The sequence below is a fragment of the Hirundo rustica genome, chromosome 22 (genome assembly GCF_015227805.2).
Source record: "Hirundo rustica isolate bHirRus1 chromosome 22, bHirRus1.pri.v3, whole genome shotgun sequence".
Lineage (NCBI taxonomy): Eukaryota > Metazoa > Chordata > Aves > Passeriformes > Hirundinidae > Hirundo > Hirundo rustica.
The window spans coordinates 5,987,879-6,013,113 of record NC_053471.1 but is presented as its reverse complement, the minus strand read 5'-3'; the positions used below and the strand labels follow the sequence as shown (position 1 = coordinate 6,013,113).

Genomic DNA, 25,235 nt, shown 5'->3' with positions numbered 1-25,235 from the left:
CAGAGGAAAAATCCATTTTATCTGGGACAGAGCTGCTTTCAAGAGCTCACCCAAGACCTGGAATTCCCCCAAATCATCACTAGCAGCTCATGAACAGCATTTATTAGCACAGAGCTCATTAATTTTAGCAGTGAATTTTAATTAAGCAGCCATCAGACTCCATGGGAATTCCCACTGCTCTGTCCAACAGCTTAAATTCCCCCCCAAAAACTTCCAAACTGTTTGACTTTCGACCAAAATCTGATTTTTTAAAGCCATAATCTGCCATTCCCAGTGCAGATGTCAACAAAAAAATGTCATTTTTGTATTAAATTAAATTAATGTTAATTAATTTTCTTTCATTTCAATTAATTTAATTCCAAAGAGTTTTCTTCTGTAACACCCCAGCCCCCTAAAAAGAGGCAAAAAAATTCCCACTAAACTCTTCAGGAAGTTGAGAAAAACACTGGGATTGAGCGTGGATCTCCCCAGGAGGTCAAACATTCCTTGGAAAGAGCAAAATTCCCCAAATCCAACTTTTCTTTGGGATTCCCCGTTTCAGCAGCTGGAGAAAGCAAAGAAGGGGATGAATATTCAAGGAGCCTCCCAAACGGAATTGGGGGTGGATCTCCCCAGGAGGTCAAACATTCCTTGGAACCACCAAAATCCCCCAAATCCAGCTCTTGGTTAGGATTCCCCGGATCGGCAGCTGAGGGAAAAGAAACCTTTAAGGAATTGGGTGTGGAGGCCAAACTTGCCTTGGAATCACCGTTCCCTTCCCAAAACCCAGCTTTTCTTTGGCACCTCCTGGGATCAGCAGCTGAAGGAAACACGGGAATATTTCAGACCGACCACAATTCCAGCTGGATTCAAACCCCCACAAACCAAAAAGGAAAACAAACAAACAAAAAAACCTGCCGGAATCCAAGAATTCCCAATGATTCCTCCTGGCAGGGGGAAAAAACCGCCGGAATCCAAGAATTCCCAACGATTCCTCCTGGCAGGGGGAAAAAATGCCGGAATCCAAGAATTCCCAACGATTCCTCCTGGCAGGGGAAAAAACCTACGGAATCCAAGAATTCCCAACGATTCCTCCTGGCAGGGGGAAAAAAACCCACCAGAATCCAAGAATTCCCAATGATTCCTCCTGGCAGGGGGAAAAAATGCCGGAATCCAAGAATTCCCAATGATTCCTCCTGGCAGGGGGAAAAAACCGCCGGAATCCAAGAATTCCCAATGATTCCTCCTGGCAGGGAAAGAAAACACCGGAATCCAAGAATTCCCAATGATTCCTCCTGGCAGGGAAAGAAAACACCGGAATCCAAGAATTCCCAATGATTCCTCCTGGCAGGGGGAAAAAATGCCGGAATCCAAGAATTCCCAACGATTCCTCCTGGCAGGGGGAAATAATGCTGGACTCCAAGAATTCCCAACGATTCCTCCTGGCAGGGGGAAAAAATGCTGGAATCCAAGAATTCCCAACGATTCCTCCTGGCAGGGAAGAACCACTCCAAGGAGCTGCAGATCCCAGGGACGGACGGAAAACCGGGAATCCTCCGCGAGCGAGGAGCGGCGACGGCAGCGAGGAATTCCTGCGGCTTGGCCGAAGTCTTTTTTTTTTTAATTTTTTTTTTTTTTTTGGGTGAACAAACCGAAGTCCCGGCAGGAGCGGGGAGGGAGCTCAGAACTCCTCGTGGACGTTGCGGGCGTAATCCATGAGCTTGCTGCCGGTGAAGTACTCGCTGTACTTGAGGATCTCCTCCAGCTCCAGGTGGTGGTCCTGGTTCTCGTCGGCCACGGCGATCATCTGCCGCGCCTCGTTCAGCGCGTTGTGCTCGTTCATGGGATCCATGTATTCCTGGGGAAAAAAAAAAACCACGGGAAAACAAAACACCTTGGGAGCTTCCCCCCCCTCAAAAAAACCCCCAGCCCTCAGGGGATGGGAAGTGGAGGTAAAGGTCTTTAAGAAGGGTTTGAATGGAAAGGTTTTTTCCTCATTTCTCGGCTGTTCCGACAGGAATCCCGATTTTTTTCAGGGGTGTTTTTGGGAGTTTGGGCTGCAAATTGAACTCGGGATCAAGCTGCAGTTAATAAATGAAGAATTATCGATTTTCGGGGCGTAAATTCTATGATTTTTCCTGTTTTCTTGCAGAAATCCCGGATTTTTTTCAGTTTGTACTTGAGGTGTTTGGGATCGAATATTCAAATGTTTCAGGGGGTTTAATATATTTAATTGGAAATGAAATTATTGGGAAATTAAATTGAAATATTCCGTTTTTTAATGAAATGCTTACAAGAAACTGAGCCGCAGCTCAGCTACTTGGGGGGTTTAATATATATTTAACTTAAAATGAAATGAACACGAAATGAACACGAAACTAAACTGAAATTAACACGAAATTCAAACTAAACCAAAATTCAATCATTAAGTATTTTTTAAATCGAGCCGTAATTTGAACCTTCTGGGGTTTTTTAATCCTCTCTTTTCAATGAACTTCCAATCAAATCGAAATATTCCCATTTTTTTCACGAAACACTCCAAAAAAACCCCGATTTTGGAGGTTTTTCAAGCTGCATTTTGAACGAACTGGATTGCGCAGGACGAGGAATTCACCTCCAGCTCCTCCATGGTGACGATCCCGTCGTGGTTGGCGTCGATGACCTCCTGGAATTCCTTCCTCCTGTCCCTCACCCAGTCGTCGTCAATGTCCTGCGCCTGCTGGTTCTCCACCGTGCCCACGGGCAGGGAGATGAATTCCGACAGGGTCAGCTTCTTATCCCCGTCCTGATCTGCGAAAACACACGCGCCTTCAAACAGGCGCACTTAGCTCCCGGAAAAACGGGCATTTCCTGCGGATCTGAGCGAAAAATTCATAGAGATTGCTCAATTCCCACAAAAATTCACATAGATTCCTTTAATTCCTGGAAAAACGGGCATTTCCTGCGGATCTGAGCAAAAAATTCATACAGCTTTGCTCAATTCCCACAAAAATTCAGATAGATTCCTTAAATTCCTGGAAAAACGGGCATTTCCTGCGGATCTGAGCGAAAAATTCATAGAGATTGCTCAATTCCCACAAAAATTCAAATAGATTCCTTTAATTCCTGGAAAAATGGGGATTTCCTGCGGATCTGAGCAAAAAATTCATACAGGTTTGCTCAATTCCCACAAAAATTCAAATAGATTCCTTTAATTCCTGGAAAAACGGGCATTTCCTGCGGATCTGAGCAAAAAATTCATACAGCTTTGCTCAATTCCCACAAAAATTCAAATAGATTCCTTTAATTCCTGGAAAAATGGGGATTTCCTCCAGATCTGAGCAAAAAATTCATACAGGTTTGCTCAATTCCCACAAAAATTCAAATAGATTCCTTTAATTCCTGGGAAAATGGGCATTTCCTCCCACTCTACACAAAAAACTCAAATAGATTTGCTTCTAAAGAATTCTCAAGTGAAACCCCAGAAATTAAATTGAAAACCTAGAAACTGAATTTCACAATGCATAAAAAACCCCGCAAAATTCCAGTATTTACACCAAAAATTTGCCTTTTTCACTCATAAAATCAGATCATTTCAGGAAAACCCCTCCCAAAATCCACATAAAATTGGGAATCCACGGATACAATTCCTGGAATTCCCTGGATTTACCGAGGTCGCGGATGATCTCCTGCACCATGAAGTGCGGCTGTGCTCGGGGTGCAGGAAGGACAGGAACTCCTCCAGGCTGTTCCCGCCCAAAACCCACGTTAAAAATGGGAATCCATGGACAGAATTCCCAAATTAAAACCCAGAACTTAAACCGAATTTCGTGATGCACAAAAAACCCCCACAAAATTCCAATATTTACGCCAAAAATTGGCGTTTTTCACTCATAAAATCAGATCATTTCACAAAAACCCCTCCCAAAATCCACATAAAATTGGGAATCCATGGACAGAATTCGCAGGATTTACCCAGATGATCTCCTGCACCATGAAGTGCAGCAGCCATGGCCGTGCTCAGGGTGCAGAAGGACAGGAACTGCACCAGGCTGTTCCCTCCCAAAACCTACATTAAAAATGGGAATGCACGGATACAATTCCCGGAATTCCCAGGATTTACCCAGATCCCGGATGATCTCCTGCACCATGAAGTGCAGCATGCTGCGGCTGTGCTCGGGGTGCAGGAAGGACAGGAACTCCTCCAGGCTGTTCCCTCCCAAAACCCACGTTAAAAACGGGAATGCATGGATACAATTCCCGGAATTCCCTGGATTTACCGAGGTCGCAGATGATCTCCTGCACCATGAAGTGCAGCAGCCATGGCCGTGCTCGGGGTGCAGGAAGGACAGGAACTCCTCCAGGCTGTTCCCGCCCATAACCCACGTTAAAAATGGGAATCCATGGATACAATTCCCAGACTTCCCGGAATTCCCTGGATTTACCGAGGTCGCGGATGATCTCCTGCACCATGAAGTGCAGCAGCCATGGCCGTGCTCGGGGTGCAGGAAGGACAGGAACTGCACCAGGCTGTTCCCGCCCATAACCCACGTTAAAAACGGGAATGCATGGATACAATTCCCCGACTTCCCGGAATTCCCAGGATTTACCGAGGTCGCGGATGATCTCCTGCACCATGAAGTGCAGCATGCCGCGGCTGTGCTCGGGGTGCAGGAAGGACAGGAACTCCTGCTCGCTCAGCAGCAGGTCCGGGGGGGGATTGTCCGCCTGGTACCAGCGATCCTTCAGGTTGTCCAGCACTTCCTGCGCTGCAACGGCACCGCGCCTCAGCCCCAGGGCCCACGGCCGCACCCGCCCGGGCTCACCCCGGCCCCCGTGGGAGCTGGAACAAGCCCTCTGTAGGGTTTGGCACAACCCCTCTGTAGGATTTGGCACAATCCCTTTGTAGGATTTGGCACAATCCCTTTGTAGGATTTGGCACAACCCCTCTGTAGGATTTGTCCCCATCCATCTTTAAGATTCATCCCAATACATTTTTTAAGGTTTGTCCCAATTGCTTTTTAAGGTTTGCCCCAATCCCTTCTCAAGGTTTGCCCCAATCCCTTCTCAAGGTTTGCCCCAATCCCTTCTCAAGGTTTGCCCCAATCCCTTCTCAAGGTTTGTCCCAATCTCTTTTTAGGATTTGTCCCAATCCCTTTTTAAGATTCATCCCAATCCATTTTTAAGGTTTGTCCCAATCCATTTTTAAGATTTGTCCCAATCCCTTTATAGGATTTGTCCCAATCCCTTTTTAATGTTTGCCCCAATCCCTTCTCAAGGTTTGCCCCAATCCCTTCTCAAGGTTTGCCCCAATCCCTTCTCAAGGTTTGTCTCAATCCCTTCTCAAGGTTTGTCTCAATCCCTTCTCAAGGTTTGTCTCAATCCCTTCTCAAGATTTGTCCCAATCCCTTTTTAAGGTTTGCCCCAATCCCTTCTCAAGGTTTGCCCCAATCCCTTCTCAAGATTTGTCCCAATCTCTTTTTAAGATTTGCCCCAATCCCTTCTCAGGGTTTGCCCCAATCCCTTTTTAATGTTTGCCCCAATCCCTTCTCAAGGGATTTTTGTGCCTTCTGACTTCGATTTTTGGGCTGATTTTAGAGGAAATTTTCTTGACTCGCTCCTGCAGGGAAAGGGAAAGGTTCAGGGGGGACTTGACAGGAAATTTCAATGGTTTTCGAAGGGAGGAAAAAAAAAGGGAGATTCCTCTTAAAAACTGGCATTGTCCCAATGCCATTGGAATGTCCCAATCCCTTTTTAAGGTTTGTCCCAATCCCTTCTTTAAGATTTCGGTTGTCACAACCAGTTTTGAGGAATTTCAGTTGTCCCAATCCAGTTTTTAGGATTTCAGTTGTCCCAATCCACTTCTAAGACTTTGTCACAATCAATTTTTAGGGTTTAATTTGTCACAATCCCTTTATTTGAAGCTCTCAGCTGTTTTAATCAATGATGGGGTTCTTTTAAGCCTAAACCCTGCTGATAATTATTTATCACAACATTCGATATTTTTGCTGCAAGAAAAGTTGAATTAGGGGTGCACAAACAGAAAAATCAGCACCAAAATCCCATGGAATTCTTTCATTCCACCCCACAATCAAACCAAGAAACCACCATCAATTAATTAAAATCAAATTTCGGCCCGGAATCCAAATTGCTCCAGAAATCGCCTTAAACTCCAAACCCTCAGGTGGTTTTTATTTAAAAAAAATAAATTAAAAAAAAAAAAAAAAATCATTTTTACAGCGCTTGGAGGAGGAAAAAAAAAAAACCCTCAGGAAGTGGAGGATGAATAATTTGATTTTCCATACGAAGATTTGGGTGCTCAGGTGCAGAACTGGGGCCCTGACTCAGCAGCTGCCATCAGCCCCAGGTGATTTCCCTGCACATTTCTCAGCTCCTTTTTTTTATTTCATTTGCATTTCGGTCGTTTTTGAATCACTGGAAAATGTCACCTAAGCGATTGGGAGATGACTCATTCCTGCAGGGAAAGGGAAAGGTGCAGGGGGGATTTTACAGGAAATTTCAACGGGTTTTTTAAAGGGGGAAAAAGGGAGATTCTTCTTAAAAATTGGCATTTTCCTGGCAGATTCGGGTCAGGATGAATGGAGGATCTGTGCCTTCTGCCTTCATTTTTTTTAGGGATTTTAGAGGAAATTTAATGTATTTTTTAAAGGAGATTCCTCTTAAAAATTGCAATTTTCAGGACAGATTCGGGTCAGGATGAATGGAGGATCTGTGCCTTCTGCCTTCATTTTTTTTAGGGATTTTAGAGGAAATTTAATGTATTTTTTAAAGGAGATTCCTGTTAAAAATCGCAATTTTCATGGCAAGTTCTGGTCAGGATGAATGGAGGATTTCTGTCTTCTGCCTTCGGTTTTTGGGGGCATTTAAAAAGAATTTTAATATATATATTTTTTAAGGAGATTCCTCTTAAAAATTGCAATTTTCAGGACAGATTCGGGTCAGGAGGAATGGAGGATTTGTGTCTTTTGACTTCAATCTTCAACAGTAAATTTAAGTATTTTTTAAAGGAGATTCCTGTTAAAAATTGCAATTTTCATGGCAAGTTCTGGTCAGGATGAATGGAGGATTTCTGTCTTTTGACTTCAATCTAACAGTAAATTTAAGTATTTTTTAAAGGAGAATCCCCTTAAAAATTGGCATTTTCATGGCAGATTTGGGTCAGGGTGAATGGAGGATTTCTGTCTTTTAACTTCAGTTTTTGGGGGCATTTAGAATAAATTTAAATACTTCTCTAAGGGAAAAAACAGGCAGGATCCCCTTTAAAACAAATGTCATTTTCACAGCACATTTTAGGTGGGAAAAAACCCGCAGAATTCCTGTTTCCTGACTTAAACCTTTGGCTTTAACAGTAAATTTAAATTTTCCTCGAGGAAACGGGGCGATTCCTCTTAAAAATCCTCATTTTCACGGCAAATTTTAGATGAGGGGGGCGGGGGAAAAAAAAAAAGCAGAATTTTAATTTTATTATTTCGCCGAACGTTTCCCTCCCGTTTTCATTTTCACACCAGGTTTGAGGAACACAAATCCCGCACTTACTTTCTTCGTCTATTTTCAGTTCCTCGTTGTTTTTGATTTTCTCGGCAATTTCCTTCTCGTTGAAGCCTTTGCTGGCCAAGAATTTAATTCTGTACTCATCCCACGACACGTGACCTGGGAAGGGAGAAGGTTTCAGCCTGAAATGAGGAATTTTGGGTCTCATTCTTTAAAAAGCCGATTTTGAAGTGTTTTTTGTTCTATTTTTTTTAAGCCCAGCATCACAAGCCCACGCTGAATTTTAGCAAGGACAACACAAAAGCTGTCACCTGACTCATTTTGGGGTGTTTTTTTTTTTCACCAAAAATCCGATTTATATCCATTTTTTTCCTACACCTTTATGAAACAAAGAGCTGCCTGCAGCACCTCCTTGCCCACAACAATCAAAATCCGAGATTCCCAACCTGACTTTTATCCCAGGAAGAAGTTCTGGATCCCAGAATTGACTGAAAAAGTGATTTTTTTTTTTTTATTTTTTAGGGGAAAAAAAACCCCAGTGGATTTTACCATCCCCATCAGGGTCCACGGCTCGGAAATGCATTTTGTTCTCCTCCACGGCCTCCTGGAAATGCTCGTCGGTTTTTTCCATGATCCAGCGCTGCATTTCCTTGGCACTGATTTTTTTATCGTTATTTATATCCACCCTAGGGAGGAAAAAACAAACCAGGATTTAAACGGAAGCGTCTGGGAGGGAAAGATCTGGTTTATTCCGTTTTATTTGTTAAAAATGAACAGAAAAAAAGAGCGTTTCTGACTCTGTGCGGCAGCTCAGGCTTTATTGCAGAATTAAATGTCAAGAATTCCATGGATTTAATTAAATTGAGCAATATTTTGGTTATTATTCAGTGATAAACCTTTTTTTGTTTTAATTAAATCATGTTTTTGAGGGAATTTTTTCCCACAGATCATCCCTGATGGGATTTTGGGTCACTCTAAATCCAAAATCGTCACTGCTGGGAAAAATTTCTTCCAGACCTTGAACTCCCTCTCAATTTCTCTTTCCAAGCCCTTTTTTTTTTCTTTTTTTTCTTTTTTCTTTTCGATTTAATTGAGATTTTTAATTTTTAACACATTTAAAAGCAGCACAGCCCTTTGTTCTGCGTGACTTTTCTGCCTGGCTCTTACTTTCCCAAGGAACCTCTTGGATTCAGAGCTGCAGAATTCCATTTTTCCTGATTGAAATGATCAGGAAAATCCCATCTGACCAATCCTTATTCCATTAGGAAATGAATTAAATTACAGCTGAAAACCAAAAATAAATCGATTTTTCTGCCACTTCGAGGGGGGATTTTTATTTATTTATTTTTTTTTGAGGACAACATCAAATAAATATTCAAAATATCACTAAAAAACCAGATTTCATTTCGTTGCCATTTCAAATTCTATTTAAAGCATCCCCAACCCACTCTTTGTTCAATTAAAAAAACCCCAAAAGTCAAAAAGAAACAGAATTAAAAAGCCCCAGTGTGACTCTGGCCTTTGTTATCTTGGCATCACTGAGTTGTTATGATTGAAACTCGAAATATTCAAGATGTGATTTGCCTTGAAATGACAACTCAATGTGAAAAAAAAAGCGACAAAACAACCCCAAAAAATGCAGCTTTGGGGAGTTTAAATGTCACAATTTACACCTCTGAGATGCTCCTGATGCACTCGGGCCCTGGAGGGCTCAAAAATCAGATTATAAAAAGCGTTTTCTCCTCAATCTTTCAAATTTTGGGGTTTTTTTTTTCCCCCCTCAAATCAGAGCTGTCAAAATTCCTCCTTCCAATTATTTCCCATCATAATCAGGATTAAAAAAAAAAAGGGAAGAAAATTCCTTTTAATGCTGATTTAAAGCGTGGAAGCACAAAGTGGGAGCTTGGAGTCAGGGGGAGTGTGGATTCTGTAGGAGAACCGAATTTTTCTGAGGGACAACAAACCAATTTCAGGCCGGTTTCTCTACCAAAAGCCAGGAAAAATCAGATTTTTGGGGCTCCTTTCCCCTGTTCAATCAACACAGGGTTCCTAAATCATAAGGTTCCTACCCCAAAAAATTCCAGTTTTTGATGCAAATCATTTCAGGGCTGGATTCTGTTTCATGCAAATCCGGATTTCAGCGACACAGGAATTTTTTCAATCCCACTTTTCCTGTGAAAATCACGGCCTGGGGAAGCTGTTCCAAACTTTCTTTTCAGTTCTGTTAAATAAGAATTTACGTCTGCAATTTGATTTTATTTGTGATTTTTATGGAGCTTTTGTTCATTAAAAACCACGTTCTGCGTTTGTCTCCCACGTGAATAATTCCAGAGCATCTGGAAGTTTGGGATTTACTGGATTTTCCTGGGATTTCTCTCTAGAAATCAATCAAATCCCCCAAACCCCTTCCCTACATTTTTAATCTGATCCTCTGAGGGAATTTAAAATAAATCTCGGAATGAAACCGACGCCAAATCCAATTAAATTCAGCTTCCTAAGGAACCTCTTTCATAACAAACAGGGGGGGAAAATCAGAATTTGGGAATGGAAATTTCCTAACCAGGAGCTGGATGTTTCCAATTAACATCCAGAAATAAATATTAAAAATATTTCAGATTTTACCAGTGAAGTGAGGGGTTTGAATAACCAAAAATAATAAAGAATTTACTTTAAATCCTATTTTTTTTTTTTTAAATCCTGGCTGTTCGCTGGAACTCCTTTGCTGAGGAGAACTCCAAACTCCCCATTTCCAATGTTATTATTCAAATTTAAAATTAAATTAATTTATTATTTTATTAATCATCTATTATTTATTTAGCAATTCTTTTAATGGAGCTCTATTTCTTAATGAAAAGTTTGCACCAAATGAAGCCTTGAAAGCCTCCTCAGTTCGTCCCCCTTGCGGTATTAATTGGAGATGTTTTAATTAAAAAAAAAAATGCAAATGAAGCCAACTCTGCCACCTGGTGCCTGCAAGTGCTGAAACAAAGCCAAAAACAAAAAAGAAAAAGAAAAATTTTATTAAAAAGAAAACGCTTGAATGTCTCCAAATAAAACTTTGTATTTTTCCACCAAGAAAATAAATTAATTCATTTTTTTTAAAAGCCATTAAAGGAAAAAATTCCATTTCCACGTTTTATTCTCTTTTCTTGTTTTGAATTCTGAGGAATTGTTCTGTTCCTGCTGGGGATTCCTGAACCGCTGGAATTTGCAGTTATCCCCAATTTTTTATATTTATTATTCACTTGAAACACTCCCCTTTTAGCCACTGCAGCATCCTCTGGAAGTTCTGTCAGCAGAAATCACAATTTGTTTTAAATTTCCTGTCATTTTCCCTCGCCTTTTCCTGCCCCTTTTCCCTGGATTGTCTCCTTGGTGTTTTCCTTGGATTTGCACAAATCCCAACAGGAAAAGTCCCAAACTCCGGGTGGGGGGAAAAAAAAAAAAAGCCAAAAAAATAAAGAAATAACTCAAAATTGCCAATTGAAACCAAACTTAGCGCAAAACCGGAGCACATCCCCATCCGAAGGAAATCCCTCCTCGCCAATTCCAGCACGGAAAATCCAAGGGGGAGAAATTATTGAGCAACCAGGAAAAAAGGAAGATTAATTTGCACACCTTCGAGTTGCTTTTTCCCACGTAGAAATTGAGGATTTGGGCACAAACCACAAAATCAGCACTGCCAGGGTGAGGCTTTTCCCTTTCCACTTTTAAAAACGTGAATTAAAATCCCTGACTTTGAAACCATCAATTAAAATTCCCCACTTTTCAAATATTAAACCCCCCAAATTTTGAAATATTAATTAAAGTTCCCCAACTTTTGAAACATTAAAATCCTCAATTTTGAAACATTAAAATCCTCAATTTTGAAATCCTTTAAAGCCCCAATTTTGGAAAAACATGAATTAAAATCCCCAAGTTTTGAAAAACATGAATTCCCAATTTTGAAAACATGAATCCCTGATTTTGAAATCCTTTAAAGCCCCAATTTTGGAAAAACATGAATTAAAATCCCCAAATTTTGAAAACATGAATTCCCAATTTTCAAAACATGAGTCCCCAAGTTTGAAATCCTTTAAAGCCCCAGTTTGGAAAATATTAATTAAAATCCCCAAATTTTGAAAACATGAATTCCCAATTTTGAAGCATAAAAATCCCTGACTTTGAAATCCTTTAAAGCCTCAAATTTGGAAGATATGAATTAAAATACCCAAATTTTGAAAACATGAATTCCCAATTTTCAAAACACGAATCCCCAAGTTTGAAATCCTTTAAAGCCCCAATTTTGGAAAAACATGAATTAAAATCCCCAAATTTTGAAAACATGAATCCCCAGTTTTCAAAACATGAGTCCCCAAGTTTGAAATCCTTTAAAGCCCCAGTTTGGAAGATATTAATTAAAATCCCCGAATTTTGAAAACATGAATTCCCAATTTTGAAATCCTTTAAAGCCCCAGTTTGGAAGACATGAATTAAAATCCCCAAGTTTTGAAAAACATGAATTCCCAATTTTGAAGCATAAAAATCCCTGATTTTGAAATCCTTTAAAGCCCCAATTTTGGAAAAACATGAATTAAAACCCCCAAATTTTGAAAACCATGAATTCCCAATTTTCAAAACACGAATCCCCAAGTTCGAACCATCAAAACTTCCCTTTTTTTTTTTTCTACCCCCGTTTTCCCGCGACTCACTTGGAAAAAATCACCATCAGCTTCCTCCTGTTCCTCCTGGGCTCGGAGTCCTCCTCGAACTCGTCCCTGTCCTTGCCCAGGAACACCTCCTGGTGGAACTCCTTGTTCAGGTGCCCGTCCATCTCCATCTTGACGCCGTTCAGGTGATCCGGGGGCAGCAGCTCCTTCTCGTCCCTCAGCACGGAATTGTTCGCGGGCCTGGCGCAAACGTCCATCAGCAGGAAGACGAAGAGCAGGGATAAATAAAGGGAGCCCAAGCTGCAGAGGAAAGCTTGCCTTGACATCATTTTGGGGTGGTTTTTTTTAAATTTATCTTTTTTTTCCCCTTTTTTCTTTATGTTCATCGGCTGCTGAAATCACTGCGGGTGAAACGATCTGAAGAGGGGGGAAATAGGAGAGAAAGCGAATTAAACTCCGAGGCAAGAGGTCGTTAGTGAGGGTCTAAAAATTGAAATGTCGATGATTTATTTATATACACGTAAACGTATGTATATACGTAAACTCTGAAGCAAGAGGTCATTAATGAAGGTCTAAAAATTAAAACAACCTATACACAATTGTTTGTTTATATGCACCTAAATATATACATATATATGTACCTATTTATATGTATATAAAATACATATATACATGTATGTTGAATACAAATCCCTACACACAATAAATTCAGAGAAACCTACACAAAACCAGAGGAGTTTTTGATGTCAGACATTTAAGAAGCCTATTAAATAATAAATATATGGCATTAACGCTTTCGTTTTCAGTCTGCAGAGGACTTGGGAAGGGAACATCCCTGAAAACGCAGAAAAAGCCACAGGAGTATGCCAACAAAAATGCTCTTTGGAAAAAAAAAAAATAAAGGCGTTTTTGGAGAGGGATGACTGAAGGAAATACGCTCAGATCCAAGAGAAAGCGGAGCTGGAAACACCCAGGAAACAGCGCCGGGGAGGAGCTGTCACCGAGCCACAGAATCAGAACACCCTGCCCTGGAAGTGACCCACAGCGATCATCCCGCCCAATTCCAGGGGAGAAAAATAACAATAATAATTAAAAAAAAATAATAATAATAATAAAAAAATCCCAAATCCAACCGAGAGCGCGCGAAGGAACCCAAACCCCTCCGAGCCCTCGGCGCCCCCCAGCCCGCCCGCGGGAGGAGCCGCCCGCACTCACCCAGAGCCGGCACGGAGCGAGCGCTCCCTGCCCCGAGCCCCTGCCGGCCGCGGGGACGCTGAGCCCGGGCCCGGCCGCCCCTGAGCGCCCGCGGCCCGCGACGGCCCCTGACGGAGCCCGGCGCTGCCAGGGCGGAGGGAGGCGGGAGCAGGCGGAAGTTTTGTCACCGCGCCGCGCGGCGGGAGGGCGCGGCCGCCATGGCAGGGGAGGGCAGGCGCCATCCTGAGTGAGGGCAGGCGCCATCCTGAGTGAGGGCAGGTGCTATCCTCAATGAGTGAGGGCAGGCGCCATCCTCAGCGAGTGAGGGCAGGCGCCATCCTCATGAGGGCAGGCGCCATCCTGAGTGAGGGCAGGTGCTATCCTCAATGAGTGAGGGCAGGCGCCATCCTCAGCGAGTGAGGGCAGGCGCCATCCTCAGCGAGTGAGGGCAGGCGCCATCCTCAGCGAGTGAGGGCAGGCGCCATCCTCAGTGAGTGAGGGCAGGCGCCATCCTCAGCGAGTGAGGGCAGGCGCCATCCTCAGTGAGTGAGGGCAGGCGCCATCCTCAGCGAGTGAGGGCAGGCGCCATCCTGAGTGAGGGCAGGCGCCATTCTCAGTGAGTGAGGGCAGGCGCCATTCTCAGTGAGTGAGGGCAGGCGCCATCCTGAGTGAGTGAGGGCAGGCGCCATCCTCAATGAGTGAGGGCAGGCGCCATCCTGAGTGAGGGCAGGCGCCGTCCTCAGTGAGTGAGGGCAGGCGCCATCCTCAATGAGTGAGGGCAGGCGTCATCCTGAGTGAGGGCAGGCGCCATCCTGAGTGAGGGCAGGCGCCATCCTCAGTGAGTGAGGGCAGGCGCCATCCTCATGAGGGCAGGCGCCATCCTCAGTGAGTGAGGGCAGGAGCCATCCTCAGTGAGTGAGGGCAGGCGCCATCCTGAGTGAGGGCAGGCGCCATCCTCAATGAGTGAGGGCAGGCGCCATCCTCAATGAGTGAGGGCAGGCGCCATCCTGAGTGAGTGAGGGCAGGCGCCATCCTCAATGAGTGAGGGCAGCCGCTGTGACACGGGGCAAAGGAGCGTTTTCCTCCTGTTCCGGTCATTTTCTGGGTTGTTAACGCGGGCATCTCTTCCTGCTTCCTGGCTGCGTGTGCGTAGCTGTTTTCACTGAACAGTGGAATGGTTTGGGTTGGGATAAATAAAGATAAATTAAATAGCATCTAATGTCAACCCCCTGCCATGCACGGAGAAGCTGGGACTGCCCCATCCCTGGAAGTGTCCAGTGCCAGGTTGGACACTGAAGCTTGGAGCAACCCGGGCTAGTGGAAGCTGTCCCTGCCCACGGCCGCGGCTGGCGCTGGATGGATTTTGAGGTCCATCCCAACCTTTTCCCGTTCCGTGATCCCATGAGCGCATCGCCCAAGCCCAAGATGTCTCCTCCTCGGCCTCACTTGCCCTACTCCAAGAGGGCAGCGGCCGCGTCGGGCGCTGCGGGCTCCGCCTCTCCTCCCTCCCCTTCCCCCGGTGCGGGAACCGCCGGAGCCGCGGCAGGAGCCGGGACGGAGCCGCCGCTTCCCCTCGGAGAAGGCGGAAAGCGCCGGAGAGCCATGAGAGCGGCCCAGCGCGGCAGCGACGCGCGGTGAGCTCTCCCGCGGGAAGCCCGTGTCCGCTCCCGCGGGCCGAACCGCCCTGCCCGCCTGAACCCTGTGGGCGCGGCCCTGAGGGGCCCCGCGGCCATGAAGGCGCTGCGGCGGCTGAGCCGGCACCGCACCGCGCTGGGGCTGGGCGGGCTCTCGCTCTGCGCCGCCGTCCTGCTCTACCTCGCCAAGTGCACCTCGGAGGGGCTGCGCCCGCCGCCCGCGCCCGCCGCGCTCCCGCACGGCCAGCCCGGCCGGGGAGCCCGCGCCGCGCCCCCGCCCGCCCCCGAGGGCAGCGCCTTCGTGGCCGTGGTGGTGATGAGCGGCCCCAAGTACAGCGAGCGGCGCAGCATCATCCGCAGCACCTGGATGGCGGCGGCGAGGCAGGCGCCTCACGGCCGCGTCTGGAGCCGCTTCGTGGTGGGCACGGCGGGGCTGGGCGCCGAGGAGCTGCGGAGCCTGGAGCTGGAGCACAGCCGCCACCGCGACCTGCTGCTGCTGCCCGAGCTGCGCGACTCCTACGAGAACCTCACGGCCAAGGTGCTGGCCACCTACGTGTGGCTGGACGCGCACCTGGACTTCCAGTTCGCCCTCAAGGCTGACGACGACACCTTCGTGCGCCTGGATGTGCTGGTGGAGGAGCTGAGGGCCAAGGAGCCGCGGCGCCTCTACTGGGGCTTCTTCTCGGGCCGCGGGCGGGTGAAATCCGGGGGGAAGTGGAAGGAGAGCGCCTGGCTGCTGTGCGATTACTACCTGCCCTACGCGCTGGGCGGCGGCTACGTGATCTCCGCCGACCTGGTGCGCTACCTGCGCCTCAGCAGGGACTACCTGAACCTGTGGCAGAGCGAGGACGTGTCCCTGGGAGTGTGGCTGGCGCCCGTCGACGTCAAGAGGGTGCACGACCCCCGCTTCGACACCGAGTACAAATCGCGCGGCTGCAGCAACAAGTACATCGTGACGCACAAGCAGAGCATCGAGGACATGCTGGAGAAGCACCAGACGCTGGCCAAGGAAGGGAGGCTCTGCAAGGAGGAGGTTAAACTCAGGCTTTCCTACATGTACGACTGGGGAGTGCCGCCCTCGCAGTGCTGCCAGAGGAAGGATGGCATCCCCTGAGGAGCCCCGGGAGGAAGCCTCGGCGTGATGGACTCTGGCTGCTGTTACACGGGGAGAATCCCATTAACCGGGGGTTAATTACTCTTAAAAAAAGATTTTGCACGACTCATTCTGTCGCCCCCCCTCGCCCCCGGGACTCCCCGGGAGCTGCTGACGTGGCATGGTTCGAGATGCTTAAAAAAAAAAAAAAAAAACATAATAAAACAGGTGACAGAAAGCACAGAAAAAGGTCAAATGCCAGGATCGAGGGCAAATAAAAGGTGGCAAAACACAGAGAGTAGGAAAAAAACAGGAGGGAGAGAGCCGGAGTGAAAAGTTGGAACGGATTCGGAGGTTTATTTGCTAAAGGTCACGCTGGGTTTTGATGCTGGTAAGACTGAAATGAGGCTGCTGTTTATCCCTTGGCAAGGAAGCGCCAGCTTGGCACGGAGAGAAGAGCCCAAACCGGGAGCAGGTTATTCCCGAGGGAGCAGGTTGTTGCCACAGGCAGGAAAATCTGGGATCAGCTTTTCCCGGGATACCTGCAGGGAGAGCAGCTCTGGCAGAGCAGGGAGCGATTCAATCTGTTCATTTGTCTCCTGCTGCTCTTTGAAAGGCGACGTTCATAAATCACCTGGCAGCTCCCAAGGGAGGTGCCTGAGTTTTGGCAGAAATGGAATTCACCCTTATTTTGGGAGATTTTTTTATTTGGCTTTGCGAAGCCTCCGGGTGTTGTTTTGAGCTCATTTCCCTCCAACGCTCAAGGCTGCTCCAGGACGTTCAAATTTAGATTTATTTTTAATACAAATGAGCAGGAGTCGATGAGTGGGGGCTCAAAAAACGTTTGCCCAAAGGTGGGGATTTAAGGTGTGAAAGTGAACTTTGTGTAGCCAAGAGAAAAAGGTTCCACTCACCCCAAAAATCCAACTTTGAGAACTTGATTTCTCCTTCCAGCACACGAAAACAAAAAAATCACATTTAAGGTGCTCAAAGCTGGGGGAATTCCCTCCTCCTCTCCAACAACTCCTTGCAGAGGAACCAAAATGGGATGAATTCTCAGTGACACATCCACAAGTGGGATTTTCCCCTCAGCCCTGGTTGCACCCAAATAATCAGAGCTCAGGCAGGACTCAGACGCGATTTCTTTATCTCCAGACCTGGAATTCCGACATTTTCCAGTGGCAGCTGCTCCGGAATCTTTCCAGCCCCCTGTGCCCGCTGCTGCTCGTGCAGCGTGAGCGGTTTTTCCTGTAGAAATGGGAAATTTCCTTTTTTCCGTGTCTCTTTTTGTGGTCGTCGTTTTGCTTTTGGAGTCTGTTGCACTCAGCACTTTCATCCCCGTTCCGTTCCCAACTCTGGAAGAGAAAAATGGCAAAGAAAAACAGGAAATTAACAAAAGTGCCAATTTCCTCGTTCTTTTTGCTTCTTAGCAAAATCAGGAATTTCGGGAATTAGGGCTACCAAAGGGATCAATTACGTTGGCTTTTTTTTAATTATTATTATTGTTTAATTATTGAAGATTCAAAATCTTCAGATTTTTTTTTTTTTTAATTTTGAAAATATTGAGGCTTTGGCTCCCTCCTAAAACAAAACTAAAATCCTGCAAAAAACTCAATTCTTTTAGCATGAGCAGCTCAAGTATTATAATTATCATTAAAATAATTATAATTATTAGTATAATGCATGCCTAGGCGTTACCAGGGAGTATTTTGTCCCAGAATATCCTATTCCAAACCAGGGGTTTTCCAAGACGACAGCAAATTCCAGTTTTTTAAACATCCATTTGCCATCTGAGGGTCATTAATGTTGTCTGTACCGTGATAAATTACCTGTAATGTGAATATTTATTTATAATTATATTTATTTATAATTCTTGCCAGTGTTTTCTCTTTATTTTCCCACGGAAATTCCAAATAAATCCGTTTATTCCCAGAAAAACATCCATTTTCCCATTATTTTATCCACCTTTACCCTTTTTCTCCCAGGAAAACCAAATAAATCCATATATTCCCAGAATCCACATCATTTTTCCCATTATTTTATCCACCTTTCCCCTTTATTTTCCCTGGAAAATCCCACCTGGGAAGCAAAATCAGATGAGGATGAGGCCAAATTATTTTGATTTCCTTGGAATCTTTAATCCCCAGCATTCCAATATTTTTTTTTTTTTTTTTAAATCGATTTTCCTCCAAATTTCAAACATTCCACGCTCACACGAAGAACTCAGACTTCCCTCAGAAATTAAAACAATCCTTTTTTTTTTTCCCCATAAATATTTGGGAATAACGTCGAGATTTTGCTGTTGAAGCGAAGGGATGCTTTGGGAATTTATTCCCAAATTTTCCTGCCTGTCCCAGGCAGTCGCTAGATGTCACTCCAAGCCTTTGGAAGTGTGAATTCCTTTTTTAAAAAAAAGAATTTAATTGTCCAAACCCAGACGTTTGAGGCTAAAATCGGGTGGTGCTCTCTGATTTTGACATAAAATAATTGGGGGGGGGGAAAAAGGGAAAGGAAAAAGTTTTCCAATTAAAATAAAAAAGGGAATTATGAGGGAATTATTGAGGATGGAGCCGCCGTGTTTTTCCATGGAATTGATGGAAAATTAATGTGGAAGCATGAAGGGAAACTTTTGTAGAACCCCCCCCCAAAAAAAAAGCCCCCCAAATGCAGGAGAAAATAATAAAATTAATAAAATTGAATTGAAATAATTTAAAGCATTCTGGGATTTTTTTAATGGAACAACTCCACCCGAAATCCCAGCCCCTGTGTCCCCTTTTAATCAAGAATTTCTGGGGTTTCCTCGGCTGAAAATTCCATGGATTTGAGCTGGGAAATTTCGTTTTCCAAAAGGAAACCTTTCCCTGGAATTTCCAAAGGGTTTTAATTCCCAAACCTGTCCATGTGGGACCCCTGCTCCAATTTTTGGGATGATTAAAAACTCTGTAGGAATCGAAAAATTCCTATTAAAAATTATCCGCACGCCAGGAGCTTCCCGGGGGATTTTTTTTCTGGGATTGGGAATTAATCCCAGTTTATTTTCAACGGGAAGATTCACCTGGGTTAGATGCTGGAATTTAAGGGAAAATTAGATTTTTTGTTATATTTGAGGAACATCTCCTCATGGAAAAAACATGGAAAAAACATGGAAAAACCTGGAAAAAAAGTGGAAAAATCCGGACACTGACCCAAATTTTGAGGAAAACTCAGAAATCCACGATCCCGCAGATCCAAAGAGCTCTGGGGGTGCCGAGGAATATCCGGGAAATTGGGAAGTCGCGTTTTCCCCTCGTGGAAAACCACAATTGCCGCTTTCTGGTGGTCCCCGGCATTCCCTGCTTCCCTGGACAGCCGAAATCCCGGGAATGCGAGCGCTGTTTATTTTCCGCTCCCCGGCTCTGGCCGAGTGGAGCGGCTCCCGCAAAGTGCAGGACCCAGGAGGGACCAAAAAAGGCTGGGAAAGGAACAATTCCCTGCTTTCGGAATCAAGGGAAGCGGCGGCGTTCGCCGGTGATCGATGGATTTGGGATGGTGCCAAAGGGCTTGGAATCATCACAGCACAAACCACTGGAAAAAAACCATTCATCCAGAGCTAATCCTGGCCGGGAGAATTCCAAATATTTACTTTAGATGTTGATTTTAGGGAAGGACTCCAGCCAGGATTATGGATCTGGATCTGCCAAAATCCCGACGGTTGAGGTGCTAAGAGCTGGAATTTGGGGCCAATCCTGATTTTCTCTTATTTCTCCTTCTTTCCATGCCCCAATCCCACAAAAATGAGTGGGAATGGGCCGGATCCAGGCGGGATCCGTGGCTTTGCTGAGCTCAAATCCCAGGCTGGGGCTGGTTGATTTTGGGGAGGTTTTTGCCGTTTCCTGGGTGAATTTTCCTGCTGGGATTTGCCGCTCCTCGGAGTCCGGAGCGTCTCCGCACATCCCGCTGTCCCTTCCCAAATCCTGCTGCAAAAAACCCTCGGGAGAATCTTCGGCCCCACCAGGGTTTTCCCAATTTCACGTGCTGTGCACAAAAACTTGGGAAAGTCGGGGTTATCCCGCTTTTATTGTTCCCAGCCTTGAATTCCATCGGGATTCCTGGCCGGGAGGAAGTTCTGGGTTTTTTCCTTCTGTTCTGCGGGGTGGGGATCACTCCGCTGCTCCCTGGAATCTTGGAATTAAGGCTGGAAAAAACCTTCCAAGGTTTGAATCCCAGCAGGACCCCAGCCACCACGAAACCGTGTCCCCAGGTGCCGCATCCATGGGTTTTTGGGAAGCTGATCCGCAGGGGGTTGGGACATTCCAGGGATGGGAACTCCACCAGTTCCCTGAGCAGCCCATGCCAGTGCTCGGCCACTCTTTCAGGGAGGAAATATTCCCAAATATCCGAGCTGACCCCGGCCTGGTGCTGTGGATCCGTAATTCCAAGGGAATTGAGCGGGAAGAGATGATAAAAGGGAATTTTTGCCTCAGTTTCTCCATCAGAACTTTGGGAAAAAATGATTGCCCTCAGGCGCTGATCCCAAAGGCTTTGGGATGCAAGCCTGGCTGGATTTAGGGAATGAGGTCCTGGAATCTCCCACTCCATATCCATGGACAGGCTTCCCAAATCCCGGCCTGGTGCCGTGGATCCGTAATTCCAAAGGAATTGAGCGGGAAGAGATGCTAAAATGGAATTTTTGCCTCAGTTTCTCCCTCAGACCCTTGGTACCGAACCGTTCCCCTCCGGCGCCCATCCCGAAGAATTTGGGATGCCGGCCTGCCTGGATGTCGGGAAGAGCCCGATTACCTTCCACTTTATAAAATTCCAGCCTGGCTCCCGAGACGCTCCGAGGTTTCTGGGGACGGGCAGAGGGATAAGAAAACAAAAACCGGGATCGGGTTTCTCGGGAGCCGCGGGAGGAGACGATCGGAGTCTCCAAGAGCTGCTGATAAGATCAGGCTCCGTGGCTATTTTCAGGCTCAGACCGGCTGGAGACGCCGAAATCAATCCCAAAACCTGAGCCCGGGGAGCTGAGGGCTCCCGAAGAGTTCTGTCTCCAAGGAAATCCATAAATATTGCAAGGGGTGGGATCCCGGGATCGGCCCCGCCGGCTTCCCCCTGGGGGGAGGCGGATGGGGAAGAACGGAGGGGAAAAGGCTCAGGAATGAGGGGGAAAAGGGATCTGCCTCCATTCCAAGAGGGGTTTTATCTTCCACGGAGTGTCCCAGCAGCAGCTCCCGGCTGGAATTCCTTCTGGGAAAGAGGCAGGGAATAAACAGAGCCGTGTTTTAGGGGCAGGAGGCTGGAAAAGCAATTCCCGAGCGGAGTCAGGGTGTCCTGATCCTGGCCGGGAACCTCAGGCATCGCCTGGAGGAAAATAAACCTGGATTGGAAAAACTTGGAGAGGGATTAATTCCAAGCTTCAAATTCCTGAGGGAATCTGGGGACAGATCCCAGCTCTCGGCAGTGGCCATGGCAGGAGGATGGGCACGGGGGCACGGGAGGGGCTCAGACTGGGTCGAAAGGAATTTTCCTCCTCATCCCCGCCGTGAATTCTCGGATCAGCTCTCCCAGCGAGCTCGTGGAAACATTCCAGCGTTGGAAGTTTTCAGATCCAAGCGGAGAAATCCCTGAATAACCCGGCCTGCTCCCACCTCCGGGGGTTTTTCCAGCGTTGATTATCCCGGGATTGGCAGCGATCCTGCCTCCCCTCGGTGTGCCGGGGCGACAGAGCCGCGGAATTCTTGGGATCACCCCGCTCCCCTGGCTTCATCCGCGGGGATCCGCTCATTCCCTGCTCCCGACTGTTGTTTATCCCAAAAACATTTGGCTCTCGATGCCTTCCAGATGAAATCAGACATCAAAGGCCCCCGATTTCCCTCCCTCCCTCCGCATTCGCCCCGTATCGATCAGGGATTTCTCCGTGGATTGGGAAGGAAAAGGAAAGGCAGGAGCCAGGAGCAGGTCGGGAATGGCTGCGAATTCCTGGATTGGGGAATTGGGAGATGCTGAGGCAGCAGCAGCAGCAGGACAGTGGGATTATGCAGAAAAAAATATCCCAGGAAAACCCAGCTTTAGGAATGTTCACCAGGTCTGATGGGAAGGTTTTGTCCTTGCTAATGGGATGAAAATTCCAGGCCGGTTCCCCCAGGAATTCTGGAGCCGAAGGGAGCTGCTTCCAGTTCATCCAGGTCCTAAAATTCCCGTCACCAGGGAACCCCCAGGCTCGCCCTCCCCTCCCAGCATCCCTGCTGGAAAGATTCCTGGATCTGGGGAAAAGCTTCCTGGATATCAGGGAAAGCTTCCTCCCCCCGAGGGAGAGCAGGATCCTCAGGGAATGTCACATTCCCGAGGCTGCCGCAGCTCCGGGGGGTTTGGAAAACGCTCCCAGGTGGGATTTTGGGGCGTCCTGGGCTGGGATAAGAGTTGGACTCTGATCCCGAGGATCCTTCCAGCTCGGGATATTCCCTAATTCCTTGATTCCGAGTGTCCCCATTCCTTGAATTATCCCTTTCCCCGCGGCCATTCCCTGCAATCAGGGAGTGTTTATCCCACCGCTTCCCTTTCCATGGGAGGCTTTTCCATTGCTTTTCCACGGCTTTCCAGACATCAAGCAGCTCATTTCCCTTGGCTTTCGTCCCTCAAATGGGCTGGAACGAGGCTCCTAAACAACAACGCCGAGGCTGATTTGAAAGCCAGGAATTTTTTGGGGTTTCTGTCCTTTTTTAACGCTTTAAATCCAACGTTTTTCCACAGCTTTGCCCGTTCCCCTCCCTGGCTTTGCAGAGCAGGAAAAGGGAAGGTGGAGGAGAAAATTAAGGATAGAGATTGGGATGAAATTATCCTTTAAAGGGTTCTTGGGAGCGCCCTGGTTATGAATGGGGGATCCAGGTTCAAGGAAAATTTTTTTCCCCTTTTTTTTTTTTTTTTTTTTTTTTTTTTTTTTTTATTATTATTTTCTTTTTTTTTTTTCCGGACAAATCCAGAACAATCCAGGGAAAATACTTGGGCAAGGAGAATTTAATTGGAGCTGCCCCGGGGGAACAGCAGCATCCAGGTGTTTCCTGGCTGGATTTGCGGATCCTAAAGGGCTTTTCCAGCCTTTGATTCCCGAATCTGGCGGGGATTGGGATCCTCGAGAGCACAGCCAGGAACCCGCCTGGATTTCCAGCCAGAACTGGAGAGAATCTGAACATTCCTATGGATTCGAGGACTCAAAACTTCCTGCCGGAGCTTTTCCCCTCTCATTCCCATAAAGAAGTGGGAATTCAGAGGGAAAATCCTGTGTTTGGGGGCTTGGACAGGACAGGGAACACGAATTAATTAATTCCTTATATTATATTAACAGAAAGAACTTTGCTGGGCAAATTTATCGGGATTCGTCCTTTAAATATTTCAAATGTTTTCAATTATTTCTACTTATTTAGCCTCCTCTCAACAAAGCAGAGGGTTAACAAATCGAAATTTGCTGCCAAGCCCGAGTCCCGACATCCCATTTTCCCATCCCTCTGGGATGGGGGGGATTCGGGCCGGGCAGTGGATTTTCCATCGCTCCCATCCACCAAAATAACGGCTGCAGCATCCTCCCGCCGCGCCCCTCCCTCGTCCTTGGGGAATGTTGGAGAGGGCCCAGCCCCGCTAATTACGGATTGCGCTAATTGGGATATTTGGGATATTTAATCCCCGCTGCTGGAACCGTCCCGGGCTGCTGCATCAAAGGGCCCAGTGTCACCGGCACAGAGGAGCCGTTGAGGGCAGCGGCTGCTCCGGGGGATGGCTCCAGCCTGGCGGGAGGGAAGCGCCGCCACCAGGGAACGGGAGCGGCTCCATCCACACCGCGCCGGCCGGAGCGGGAATTGTGTCCCGGAGTGGGAGAGGGAACTGTGTCCCAAAAGGGGAGAGGGAATTGTGTCCCGGAGTGGGACAGGGAACTGTGTCCCGGAGTGGGAGAGGGAATTGTGTCCCAAAATGGGACAGGGAATTGTGTCCCGGAGTGGGAGAGGGAATTGTGTCCCGGAGTGGGAGAGGGAATTATGTCCCGGAGTGGGAGAGGGAATTGTGTCCTGGAGTGGGAGAGGGAATTGTGTCCCAAAATGGGAGAGAGAATTGTGTCCCAAAATGGGAGAGGGAATTGTGTCCCGGAGTGGGAGAGGGAATTGTGTCCCGGAGTGGGAGAGGGAATTGTGTCCTGGAGTGGGAGAGGGAATTGTGTCCCGGAGTGGAAGAGGGAATTGTGTCCCAAAATGGGAGAGGGAATTGTGTCCCAAAATGGGAGAGGGAATTGTGTCCCAAAATGGGAGAGGGAATTGTGTCCCAAAATGGGAGAGGGAATTGTGTCCCAGAGTGGGACAGGGAATTGTGTCCCGGGCCAGGAGAGGGAATTGTGTCCCGGAGTGGGAGAGGGAATTGTGTCCCAAAATGGGAGAGGGAATTGTGTCCCGGAATGGGAGAGGGAATTGTGCCCTGGAATGGGAGAGGGAATTGTGTCCCGGAGTGGGAGAGGGAATTGTGTCCTGGAATGGGAGAGGGAATTGTGTCCCGGAGTGGGAGAGGGAATTGTGTCCTGGAATGGGAGAGGGAATTGTGTCCCAAAATGGGAGAGGGAATTGTGTCCCGGAGTGGGAGAGGGAATTGTGTCCTGGAGTGGGAGAGGGAATTGTGTCCCGGAGTGGGAGAGGGAATTGTGTCCCAGAGTGGGAGAGGGAATTGTGTCCCGGGCCAGGACAGGGAATTCATCCCGGGCTGGGAGAGGGAATTCATCCCAAAATGGGAGAGGGAATTGTATCCCAAAATGGGAGAGGGAATTGTGTCCTGGAATGGGAGAGGGAATTGTGTCCCGGAGTGGGAGAGGGAATTGTGTCCCAGAGTGGGAGAGGGAATTGTGTCCTGGAATGGGAGAGGGAATTGTGTCCCAAAATGGGAGAGGGAATTGTGTCCCAAAATGGGAGAGGGAATTGTGTCCCAAAATGGGAGAGGGAATTGTGTCCTGGAGTGGGAGAGGGAATTGTGTCCTGGAATGGGAGAGGGAATTGTGTCCCAAAATGGGAGAGGGAATTGTGTCCCGGAGTGGGAGAGGGAATTGTGTCCTGGAGTGGGAGAGGGAATTGTGTCCCGGAGTGGGAGAGGGAATTGTGTCCCGGAGTGGGAGAGGGAACTGTGTCCTGGAATGGGAGAGGGAATTGTGTCCCGAAATGGGAGAGGGAATTGTGTCCCAAAATGGGA

At 47.1% G+C, this 25,235-nt stretch overlaps 2 protein-coding genes across 2 annotated transcripts; one reads left to right on the top strand and one right to left on the bottom strand.

The window, feature by feature from the left end:
- Positions 1-87: 87 nt before the first annotated feature.
- Positions 88-13,456, bottom strand: SDF4 (stromal cell derived factor 4). Its single transcript, XM_040084737.2, has 7 exons — positions 13,335-13,456; positions 12,162-12,536; positions 8,020-8,156; positions 7,516-7,629; positions 4,569-4,727; positions 2,594-2,769; positions 88-1,837 (listed from the first exon to the last, which is right to left on the bottom strand). The coding sequence occupies exons 2-7, from the start codon at positions 12,503-12,505 to the stop codon at positions 1,661-1,663; spliced, it is 1,107 nt and encodes a 368-aa protein (XP_039940671.1). The 5' UTR covers positions 12,506-12,536; positions 13,335-13,456; the 3' UTR covers positions 88-1,660.
- A 1,588-nt stretch (positions 13,457-15,044) lies between these two features.
- Positions 15,045-17,875, top strand: B3GALT6 (beta-1,3-galactosyltransferase 6). Its single transcript, XM_040084537.2, has one exon. The coding sequence runs from the start codon at positions 15,045-15,047 to the stop codon at positions 16,059-16,061; it is 1,017 nt and encodes a 338-aa protein (XP_039940471.1). The 3' UTR covers positions 16,062-17,875.
- Positions 17,876-25,235: the final 7,360 nt, after the last annotated feature.

Excerpts from the sequence above, each read along its gene's own strand:
- B3GALT6 (XM_040084537.2), top strand. The coding sequence starts at position 15,045 with ATGAAGGCGCTGCGGCGGCTGAGCCGGCACCGCACCGCGCTGGGGCTG.
- SDF4 (XM_040084737.2), bottom strand. The coding sequence starts at position 12,505 with ATGAACATAAAGAAAAAAGGGGAAAAAAAAGATAAATTTAAAAAAAAC. Across the intron at positions 8,157-12,161 it reads CTGATGGTGATTTTTTCCAA|GGTGGATATAAATAACGATA; the intron begins GTGAGTCGCGGG and ends TTTCCTCCCTAG. Across the intron at positions 4,728-7,515 it reads ACTGAAAATAGACGAAGAAA|CGCAGGAAGTGCTGGACAAC; the intron begins GTAAGTGCGGGA and ends GTGCCGTTGCAG.